This window comes from Microtus oregoni, unplaced genomic scaffold (assembly GCF_018167655.1).
Source record: "Microtus oregoni isolate MIOR12 unplaced genomic scaffold, Mior012 000142F_ref0000161, whole genome shotgun sequence".
Classification (NCBI taxonomy): Eukaryota; Metazoa; Chordata; class Mammalia; order Rodentia; family Cricetidae; genus Microtus; species Microtus oregoni.
The window spans coordinates 225,522-238,147 of record NW_024544792.1 but is presented as its reverse complement, the minus strand read 5'-3'; the positions used below and the strand labels follow the sequence as shown (position 1 = coordinate 238,147).

Genomic DNA, 12,626 nt, shown 5'->3' with positions numbered 1-12,626 from the left:
TTAAAATCCACTCATGAGTGAGTACATATGATAATTGTCTTTCTGGGTCTGTGTTACCTCACTCAATATTATGATTTGCAGGCAAACGGATGGAGTTGGCTAACTTTTATATCCTAAACTAAACCATCTCTATTAATCTGTGTATCACCACATGGCTGTGGCTTACTGGATAAAGTTCCACTCCTTGCATCTATCTTTGGCAGGGCTACTGACTTTGCCTTCTTTCTCCTGGGATTCAGTTTAGTTTTCCCCACCTACCTCTGTTCTGCTCTGCCATAGGCCCAAAACAGTTTCTTAATTAATCATAGTATAAAGAGGGGAATCCCACATCAGTATGTTTCCAAGGAATTTAAAGACACCAAAATATCCATATTTATTTAGTCACTATTCACAGTAAGCTATACATGGAATCAGCAAGGTATCCATCAACAGATGAATAGGTAAACAAAGTGTGATATGTATATATCATAGGGATATTTGTCATTCATGAGGAAGAAAATGATTTCCTTTGAAGGAAAGTGAAAAAAAGGAGGATATTCTTTTAGACAAAATAAGCCAGACTAAGAAACAAGACTATCACATTTCTTCTGATGAATAAAACATTTAGCATTATATATATATATATATATATATATATATATATATATATATATCTGAAGGAAAAAAGTAGATTATTTGGGGGTTGTGCTGACCAGTGGTAAAGAGGAATGAGGAGAGAAGGAAGAGAGAATGGGGATAATAAACAAATAAACTATGTACATGCATGAAAATATCAATAACAAAAACTACTCTTTTTATAATGTCTATGTTCTAGAAGAGATAATTGCAGCTTCTTATTTTATTGTACTATGTACAATCGAAAAGATATAGGATCATCTTAAAAGCTTATATAGTAGGAGTGTGTGTGTTTGTGTGTGTGTGTGGGTGTGTGTGTGAGAGAGAGAGAGACAGAGATAGATTTAATAACTAGGACCATTGCTGTAGGAGCACATTCTGCTCCTTCAGCCACTAGCCTTTAAGATAGCAGCCCACTTGGGTGAGGTCTCATATACTGTAAAAGCAGCTGTAAATGTGCAGCCACTCTCTCTTGCTTTTGCTTCCAAGTTCCAGCTGCTAAACTTTGTTCTTGTTTGTATAGAGGACTATTATCTAGGAAAGTGATCTGTAAGTTTTCCCCTTAAATAAATACCCTTTTATTATTCATAATTTTGAACTGGTATGGTATTTTTTTTGTAACTTCCATTCATCATCTTGAACCCAAACAGGGACTTGAACCCTGGATCCTATTCCCAAATATTGTTTGTTTACATTTAAAGGGAGATAAGATATAGAGATGAATAATTTGCATTGGTATGGATCTTGGTTTATTGATACAAATTTAAGGTCAATTTTGTTATACATGTTTGTATTTCTGATCTTGATTAAGGTATTGTGTCTGTGTAGCTCATTTAAAAATTTAGTGTATAATTAAGAAATATAAGTTAATAAATACTCATCTATAATAGCCAAGCTTGTAGTCATGTTAGTTATATTTTCTAGATGTATAGAGATATATTGCAGTTTGGTAGGTATTCTTCAAATCTTTCAGAGACCTTCAGAATATTACATTTAAATGTTTTAAAAATTTTGGTCTTTTCATGGCAATAAGACACTTCTGCTCCTGGCAGCACCAATTACTTCAAGAGGAAGATGAACACCATAGAAGCTCCTAATGGAGTTTGTTAGCCATTTGGGCAAGAGACTGCTATTTCCTGGACTGCTTAACTGGACTTGCAAGACCTGCAGGGAAATCACTTCTGAACTTGCTTAAAGGTGAGACGATCTTTCGGGGTTCTTGCTTCATGAAAGAGTCTGTGAGACAGGATATAGAAGAATGTGACTGGCAAACTGCCAATATGGACATAACTGTCATTGAAATTTCTTGCTTCATGGAAAAGTCTGCTGGATACTATGGGCCTATAGGCTGAAGATGGATGTCCCAATAGTACAAACGAACTTTGGGTGACTTTCCAGGCAGTGAGATGTCTCTGTCAATTCTAGAGTTTTGGAAGTTGCTTATAATTCACTTACTGTTTTCTTAAGTAATAATACATCCTTCTGGAGTCTTTGATGAAGTTGAAGTATTTATAGTTATAGTTTTCCTTGGTTATGATAAAATATAAAATAGATATAAATGTTGTAACTGTAATTCTTGTTTGATACCTGTTTTGTTATATGTAATTTTACTATATTGAAGTTAAAGCCTTTCTTTTTATTTAAACAGAAAATGGGGGTGATGTGGGAGTCCCCTCTGTGTGCTGTGATTATCATTAATGAATAAAGAAACTGCGTTGGCTTGTTAATAGAGCAAAACTTAGGTAGGTGGAGAGGACTAGACTGAATGCTGGGAGAAAGAAGGGAGGAATCAGGGGATGCCATGGAGCCGCTGCCAGAGTCAGATATGCCAAAATTTGCCGGGAAGCCAATGCCACTTGGCTATACACAGATTACTAGAAATGGGTTAAATTAATATGTAAGTTAGCCAATAAGAAGCTAGAGCTAATGGGCCAAGCAGTGATTTAAATAAAACAATTTCTGTGTGATTATTTCGAGTGTATGCTAGCTGTTGCCAGGAATAACAAGCGGTCTCATCCAACAGATCATAGCTTCACTGAGTTGATATACAAAAAGATCAAGATAATCATGGCTATCAAGTTCATGTTTTTCTGTCCAGCCATCCAGTTGCTCCAAGATTGCTGACAGTACTATTCCTTCTTCCTAACATTTTGTTGGCACTCTTCTAGAAAATCTCTTGACCACATACTTAAAAGCTCTATTTCTAAACTTTAAAATATATTCTATTAATCCATATGTATACCTTCATACTACAGGCACTTTGTTTTGATTTTTGTCATTTTAAAATGAGTTTTGAAATATGGAAGTATGCATTTTCTAGTTTTTTCCTCTTGTCAGGAAAAAAAACTCTTTGCATTTTTGGATTTTTTAAAATAATTTTGCCAATATCTGTAATTAAGGCAGCTATGATTTTGATAAGTATTATAATTAATGTATACAACAATTTGGCTCCATTGTTGTTTAAGCAATGCTAAATCTTCAGTGTTATTTCTTCTAAAAAGCTTTAAGAGTCATATAGAAGCCATTGGCACTTACACTTTTCATTGTGATATGGTTATTGAATGTTAATTTTGTTTACTTTCTTCCTAAGTCCATTCATTTCTTAAAATGTAATAATAAATATATATTTTGATTGGTTTATGTAAATATGTAAACCATATAAACTTTGGCATACTGTTGTAAATATTGTTTTATTTATATACCTTAATTCTATTCTGTCAGTAATAAAGTATTCTCTTTCAACTTGTTATTATTAAGTTGTGGTTTTTTTATAAATTTTTTCCTGGACAAGTTAAAGGCTTGCAAATTTTGTTTATGTCTTCAAAGGATCAATTTTGGTTCTGTTTTTTTTTCTATTATTTTTAATCTTTTTTGTTTTTTCATGCTTTGTTTTATTCATTTTATATTGCTTGATTTTGCTTAAGTGATTTTTTTTCCATTGATGCTTCCATTACGTAGAAGCGTAGGGCAGAGATTTCAAAATAATATCAATTTTAATATATCCTTTAATATAGAACTTTCTCTCTGAGGGCAATTTAAAACATTTTTGTTTTTTTCTTATGATATTTTGATGCTTCTGTTACTTTAGAATTTGTAAATTTGTTTCTATTTGTTAAATTCCAAAATTTCCTTCTATTAATTCATCTCTCCTCTTACTATTTTTCCCAGCCTGTCCTTGAATTATTGAGCTCAAGAAACCATTTTGTCTTAGTTTACCCATCAATTAAGACATATGTCACACACACCAAATTAGTGAATTTGTTTCGACATTTTGGTCCTGAGATTGTATCAACATACTGAAGATACTTTTTAGTTGTTCTTCATAGGTAACATAGATATGAATATGGTTATTTATTTTATTCCATTTTAGCAATGGATACCTATCCACTTATATGTCTGATTTACCTATATTTAATTTAAAATAAGGTTAGGTGCTAAGAGGCTTTTTGAATATTCATTTTCTCAATGTTTTATGGTGTGAAATTTTAATTTAATATCCATTTTCTTTTCACTTGTGCTAATAAACATTTCTTTATGAACATTTAAATTCATTTATTTTCTTTTCTTTTGCTTTCACCTTTGAGTGGTTTGCTTAGTTGTTTACACTTGGATTGCAAGTTTTGTTTTACCTTTAACAACTCCACTACAGATCAATGTCAGCTTATTTTCCAAGAGTTTCATTGAAAGTAAAGAGACTACTTAGAAGTTAAGTGAGAGATGCAGATTATGGCCACCTATATATTTTAAAGTCAAGAAAAACAAAAATATTGTAATTTGGTGGTTATGCATGAGGCTAGTTGGTAAACATATTCAAGATATCATGTGTTGTGTCGATTGAGTATATGTCAGAACGATCATATAACATGTAAACGCACACTTTTAAGGGACTAGGAGCTATGTTTCAAAAATAGTAAGATTATATGCTTGGTAAGGAGGTTAGAATTCAAAATCAATTACCCAAACAATATAAAATTACGTACCTTCTTCCAGTGATCAAATATTGAGTTGTCATGAGAATTAAAGGGTATCAGATGCATAAGGTACATTAGAAACTCTTAGTAAATTTGTTGTGGAATATGGTATCCATGAAGTTGTAAGTTGGCAGATACATCAAAAATCCAAAGAAAATTGAGGTCAACAAGGGCTTAAGAAATCAGGAGTAGTTTCCTGAGCTACAAGAAACTTAAACTGGGCTTTGAAATATATTTATGTTTTGTCTTCTTTCATGACTCAGAAGAATTTCACAAAACAAATGGGAATAAAAGCAGCATGCATCGTGACATTACTATATACCAGATGCAAACATTGTGAAAATTAGCTTCCTTCTTTGAACATATAAACAATGGTGCACATTGTATAATCTACGAGACTGTAGATAAGATAAATTAAGAAAAACAACTTATAAGCACAGATACTTGCTTTCAAACTCAGATCTGTCTGAAAATAATCTGCAGTTGTACTACTATAGTATATTGACTGTCAGGAAGAAAAATAAACAAAACCAGAAAACTGAATTTAAGTTACACTGGCACCAGATAAAAAAGAATTTGAAATGGGTGGTTTGGGGACAAAATTTATGAGTTTTTCCTAATTCTGGGGGAGGGGGTGGTGGTAAAATCAGAAATAGATTTTACTGTTAAAACAAAAATCAGCCACAAATGAGCAAAGTGTTTTTACAAGTTACATTCTGAAGCCAAAGAAAGTCTTTTTAAGATCACTGTATCCTTTGACTTTTATTGAACCTCCTGTTTTGAAGTTCCTGACACTGGAGGAGGACTAGGAAGTTTAAGACAACGTAATTTGTTTTCCTATAATGCATGTTTTGTCTTGGCGTGGTAAGAATTTTGGGAAACATTGTTTATACAAGTGCTAAAGCCTCAGCATGGTGGTGACTCTGAACATTAAAAATAACTTTTGTATGGAACTGATTGTACAAGATATTTTAGAAATAAGTTCATTAAGCTTTTCTCAAAGATGCATCAGGTAATAAATAACTAATTCAGATAACTGACATTGTTTTCCAATTATGGAAGATTTGTTTTTTAAACAGAGAGCCTGACTGTGTTTTTGAAAACCAGAAACATGATGCAGTATTTTGGTGTCGATTTTTGTTTTAGATTTTCTTTTATCATTTTATGTGTATGAGTATTTTGCCTGAATGTATGTCTGTGCACCACATGTGTGCCTGGTGCCCAAGGATTCAATATGTGTGCTGGGAATGGAACTAAGGTCCTATGAACAACAAGTGCTCTTAAGCACTGAGAAAAACCTCCCTTAAATGTTTTTATTAGTATTTTTTCCAGAGTGTTGAGAAGAGAAAGATAATTGAGTATAGAGAAACATGCCAGGTTATACTACAAATTGTTGGAAATTAGACCATGAACTTGTCAAAAAAATTCCTTATATCCAATGTGGAAAAGAAAAAAATGGTGAGTTAAATTATTCCCAATATTTGTGAGGAAAAAGTACTTTTTTCTCAGATAAAACAACTCTTGCTTGTATTAGAAGCGTGTGCGGGCAGTGATTTCAAACAGTGATCTTGTGGGATAATTATTAGAAGTGTTTATTATTGGTCCCCATTCAAGATCTACTGAATAAAAAATTCTGGGTAAGACTTTACTCTAGCTCACGTGCTACAGTATTTGGATTTGTGGTTATAAGTCTATTAAAAGTGGAACTTTCAAGATTCTTTTCCATTGTGTTGTTAAGATAACTGTTGTAGTTGTCTAACTACAGCCGATTCTTTAGCTGGGTGCTAAGAAATGAGTCAGGATCCATTCTGGAGATTGGCCATGGACCATCACAAAATAACAAATGATACTTAGAATACTGGAGAACTACCAGCAGGAAAATTTAAATGTTCTGTTGAAAATCATAGCTATATGGGGTGAAGGATATATTATTCAGCTTGATTTACTATCTGACAATGTATACAGCTATGTTCAACTTATGTTTGCACAATTTGTTACATGTTATTCAGTTGAGTCATCGTTAGCTACATCTTCCACCAGACAGACAGGATTTCATTTATTTGGAACACTAACATATTTGACACTATGAGGTTACAGAATGGAACATGAACTTTGGAATTTCATATGGGAAGCCTTCTTGGATAATTTGAATTTCCTACTTAATTCCTAGCAATTCAACTTAAAATTTAAGAAACAAGTTGTTCAACTATATAAAGATGACTATGGAATAATGTTTACTGTAACTTGTATTTTTTTTTCAGAAAAGATCTCACATGGCCCAGGCTGACCTTGTCATAGCTATGTAAAGGATGGTGAACTTTAACTCCTGATTCTCCTGCCTGAACCTCCCAACTCTGGGACTGTAAACAGGTATCACCATTCTGGACTTTCCCATTGTTTTTAATAGTATGAAAAATGGTAATCAACTACAATGTCCATTAAGTAAATAAATTATACTAGATAATTTAATTAAAATGCAAATATCCATTAAATTATTATTTAGATATTATTGAAATGGATTTTTATTCTAACTGTGATTAAGTGATTAAAACTATGTTTATGGATATATATATATGTGTGTATACAAGTCAAATTTAATTAAAACAGCTATTTATGAATCCATTTATAAGTCAGTATACATAGAAAAATTGCCTGCAAAGTTTATGAATGAAAATGTTATGTCTGAAAACTTTTGTTTATATAAATGTCTCTGTATATGTATAAAACCAGAGTGGATCGAGACTCTAAGACTGAGCATTTGATATTAATAACATTTGTTTTGTCTTTGCTTATCTCTATTTTCTAATGGAACTCTTTTCCTTATGTGTAGAAATAATGAAAGATTAGCAACAACATAATTAAGCATTTTTAAGTAGGCTTCTTAGGCAATCTTATCCTTCAGGGACTAGAGTTATTCCTTTAAAGATAGTATATTTGCTCTGGAAAATTTGGAAGGACGCAATACCTCTTTTTATAACAGTTAACTGTCAAGGTTAGTGATCTAAAATCTGGCATTGGTTAATTTCTGAACATTTGCGTTCTCATGTAATTACAAAATGTGCTTTCCATCTTCCAAGTTCCTGGAAAAGTTGCTATTATTCTGTGGTGAGAGGCCAGAGACCCCAGTTCAGCCATTACCACTAACTTTCTGTTTGAATTTGTAACTTTTAGGTTTCTCTTTCTAGAATTGTTTGCCTCTTCTGAAAAGTAACTGATTCTTATCTAGATGACCCCTAATAGCTCTATAATTTAGGAATCTATAATGCATCTAGAAGCCAAGCAATCTTTAGAAAATGATTATGAAATGTGGAAGCTGATGGCAATAGTAAACCAAGCATTCTAAAATACTGTTGAAAGGATTCTGTTTTTGAAGTTCACAGGATACCAATTGATCACCTTTAATTTTTCTATTAATGGAGTTTCAAATTCCTATCATGTGTTAACGTATTTGAACATTGGTGTACTTCTGACACCTGGTGGTCAAGTCAAACATCACAGCTAAATCTTAATCCCCAGACACTCCTTCATTCCCACTCATTCACCTCCTCTCACAAAGACTTTCTGTCTCTCAGATTAATTTGTCCTTCAAAAAAATCATTCACTCAACAAAACGTCAGCAGACCTTTCCAATATTCAAAACCATTTACTAGACTTTTATTTGAAAGGAAAATATGCAACAAGAGGATGAGTATTAGGCATGTAGGAGATTTCTATATCCCTCAAGAAAACCACCTGGAAAGGAAAGTGACCTCAACATGCCAAAAATATTATATGATGCTCACTAAAGAGAATTATTAGAATTATGGATACTGGGATGCCAGAAAAATTACTTTTGTGATTTGTGGAAGTGAGCCTTGCCTTTTAGAAGTCTCAGGTTGTTCATCTGACAAACCAGCCATTGTATCTTATTGTTTCATAACACTGGTGTCAGAGATTGATAGAGTATACACAGAGTACTTATTATAGAATCTGTACAAAATAGGCATTTAGTAATTGTTATTCATTTTTATAATTAAACCAAGATTATCAGCATTAAGTGGCTGGTTGTATTTGAACACTCCACCTGGTTTGTGTTTGCAAGTATTTTATAACTTTAGCTTAAATATAAAAAATACACAATATCAATTATTTCAGTTAGTGCAAGAAAATTATAAAAAGGTGATAGTGTTTCTCCACTTACACTTTACTGGGCCAATTGCCTGATTCAACAGCATAGTTAACTAAAAAAAAAATCAGAATAGCTGTTTGCCTGAATGACCTGGTTGTTTGGCTGCACTGAACTTTCAGCTAAGTAAATACAGTTTATCCAAGAGTTACATGTACTCACTGCAGAGACATCACGTAGGTTCTGAAACAGTATGGGCTTTGTCTGAATTGATTACATCTTTACAGCTTTTGATTGACTGTGGCTAGGTTTGTACCCATGGTTCTAGGACCCCATATTACTTTGCAGACTAATTAAAGAGGCATTGCAGCATATGCATTTCATTTTTCCACTTGAATACTTGTTGCCATTAATGTTGTCTCATGTTTCCTTTAACTTTATAAATGTGTAGCAAACTAACTGCCTTTTCAAGTACTAAAAAGTAGGACGAAGCAATAAAATGTGGTTTATTCTTTTGTGTTTGAAATCAGATATATAAAACATATTTCCTAAAAACTATCAAATGATAATTAGTTAAATGTTCATTCTAAGGGTGAAATAAGTTGTACCATGGTGGCTTTTGGCCAAGAGCAGTAAAGTTGTAACATAAAACAAAACCAAGAACAAGGACAATGTCATATTAGGAAATGAATGTTTAACCTGGCTAAAGAAGATTTTAGGGAAGGCATGATTGTTATTTTCAGATATTTGAAGAGCTTTTTTTGTCTAGCAAGGAGTAGACTCTTTTGTCTTTGACAGGAATAGCTAAGCTGAAACAATACGGAAACAGATTTGAAGTCACTAAATCAATGAAAGACGTTTTCAAAATTTATGACGACTGGAAATACAGCAATTTACATGAATAATTTTCATGGGATTTCAGAGCTAAAGGGAAACAGCCTCCTTTCGCTTCATTTCTGACAGGATACCCTCTAGGGCTTCATGCATTCTAGAAGCTGACTAACATAGTGAAAGGATAGTTTCAATATATATGAGTGTCTGAAGCTGCCGTGGTATTATTAATGAACACAGAACTTTTGTGGCAAGAGCTTATAAAAGGCGTTAACAAGATGTTAGTAAAACAAACCTTGCTTTCAGTCAAATTTTGAAGAAGGGAGCCCTGTTTTTCTTGAGACCTTATCCTTCCTAAAGCCTGGTGCCCTGCCAGCCCCTGCTTAGACCCCTAATGCCGTTAAGATTTCATAGCTCACCTTAGCAACCATATAATGATTTATAAGGTAGCTACTGAAAATGGATTAAAAATTCATTATCCTGGGGTTGATGACAATAACTTTGCTAGATCTCAAACTTTTTGGACAGAGACAGGTATACAAATGAAACATGGAACTTCACAAGGGTGATGGAATATTTGTCTGGGAGCTAATGGGTCATGAGATCTTGGCTGTTGGTTACCTGTGAATTTTGATGATTCTCTGTCAGAATAAAAACCCGAATAAAGTTACTGTCAAAATAACTATCTTTAACATTTTAGAAAATATCTCCCTAGCTACTATTTATCTCTTGGTAAATTGCTCCACTATTTTAATTCGACATAGATGAGAGCTTTTAAATTTATGAAAGATGACATTTTACCACCTCTGGTAGGAATACAACTAATATGCTGACCTGCCTCTGACCCTATCTTTATTCTATTTTCCATAGAAACCACCACACAAAGGCTTTTCCTAAGGAAGGAACATAATTGCACAAGTTGGGAAGTCACCGCACAAACAGTATGAGAGTTAAGTGCACTGATCTGCAAATGCCATTTCAGTACACCCTCTTGGCATCCACCTATATCTTTGAACAGGAGCCATAACTCTATAGGTCAACTTGATGAACATACTGAGATACTCAAGATGGGCAGCAATAGTACCAGCACTGCTGAGAGTAATTGCAATGTCACATGTCTGACATTTCAGTACTCTCTCTATGCAACCACCTATATCTTCATATTCATCCCTGGTCTCCTGGCTAACAGTGCAGCCCTGTGGGTCTTGTGGCGCTTCATCAGCAAGAAGAATAAGGCCATCATTTTCATGATCAACCTCTCCGTGGCAGATCTTGCTCACGTCCTGTCCTTACCTCTCCGGATTTACTATTATATCAACCGTAATTGGCCATTCCAGAGGGCTCTTTGCCTGCTCTGCTTCTATCTGAAATATCTCAACATGTATGCCAGCATTTTTTTCTTGACATGCATCAGCCTTCAGAGATGCCTCTTTCTCCTCAAGCCATTCAGAGCCAGAAACTGGAAGCGTAGGTACGATGTGGCCATCAGTGTTGCCATCTGGGTCATCGTGGGTACTGCCTGTTTGCCACTTCCCATCCTGAGAAGTGCGGGCCTAGCCAACAACAGCGAATCCTGCTTTGCTGACTTAGGGCTTCATGACATTAGTATGGCTTCCTCCATCGGCATGGTGACGGCTGCTGAACTTGGAGGGTTTGTATTGCCTGTTGTAATTATTACATATTGCACATGGAAAACAAGAAAATCTCTACAGGAATTCCATGATCCACCCCAGAATATTAAAGAGAGGAAAAAGGCTTTGAGGATGGTCCTAATGTGTGCAGTGGTATTCATAGTGTGCTTCACGCCTTACCATCTCAACTTCCCGTTTTTTATGATGGTGAAGCAACACGTCTTCTCCAACTGTTCTTTTATTAAAAGCACTCTGTGTTTTCACATCATTTCCCTGTGTCTTGCAAATCTGAATTGTTGTCTTGATCCAGTTGTGTATTATTTTATGACTTCTGAATTTCGTGATCAATTTTCAGAGCATGGTAGTTTGTTCATCCAGTCATGTGTGAGATGTAAGGACAGTACTTTGGAAATTCATCAGAGGAAGGAGAATCTTCAGACCATCTCTCTTGAATGTTTGGATGTTCCAACACAATGTGATGAAATGATTATCTAGAATAACCTTTCTACTCTGTCAGGTTAGTCATGTCATTTCAAAGTGATACTGAGTGTTGGGAAGAAACATCCACTTCAATCAAATAATCTGTCTACAGGAGTTCTCTATGCCAATATCATCTAGGGCCCTTCTGAGAAAAAGCTTTCTCTTCACACAACGTGATAGTCAACAGAAAGAGTCTCCTACCTATTCCTCAGTAATGGGGCCAATCGTCTCATCTTCACCTGAGACAAATATATTAAAAAGTAATGGGCATGTACAAGTTATCTAAACATTGGGAAGTCTACATCAGAATATGACCCTAACTTTATTTAGAAAACATACACTACTTGTGCCAATTGGAAGGCTTTTTATATTAATATGAATTATGGAAATTACCAACATTATAACTTAAAATGTCTGTAAGATTTTTCCTCACCTTAAAAAATTATTTCAGATGAGCCTTTCTAAATTACCATGGAAACCACAATGCAAACACCGTAAATAGAATTGTGCTCTGCATATTTAACAAACTGGAGATTAAAATCTCAAAATGAAACCTTTTTGCCGAAATATCTGTGGGTTTGTGATGTCTTGCATAGTTTTTGTTTACTGTCACTAATTGGGAAATATTCTCATTTATTTGTTTATTAAAATCAGCTGTGTCATTCTCTAGTTAGATTGATTGTTTCACATGTAACTTCAGACACAACTTCATTTGATACATTTAAATCAACAGATTAAAGAAGAATCACACAATACATGCAGTTTCATTCTGTTAAGGTTAAGTTGAGCTTAAGTTTTTATAAGGAAAATACTCCAATGAGCTGAATTGAATCCTATCATTAATGCAGAGCAAGCATTGCCATTTAATAAATCTTTGTTGTTGCATCATTACTAATATAAATCTTTCCCACTGGAAATTTTGAAGCCAACCATTTTCAAATATTGGCTATCATTAAAGTGAAATTTTATAAAGCAATGGCTAGTCTCAGAAAA

At 34.0% G+C, this 12,626-nt stretch overlaps 1 protein-coding gene across 1 annotated transcript; it reads left to right on the top strand.

Moving 5' to 3' along the window:
- The first annotated feature begins 10,472 nt into the window (after positions 1-10,472).
- On the top strand, positions 10,473-11,648 carry LOC121444792 (putative P2Y purinoceptor 10). Its single transcript, XM_041646705.1, has one exon. The coding sequence runs from the start codon at positions 10,590-10,592 to the stop codon at positions 11,646-11,648; it is 1,059 nt and encodes a 352-aa protein (XP_041502639.1). The 5' UTR covers positions 10,473-10,589.
- Positions 11,649-12,626: the final 978 nt, after the last annotated feature.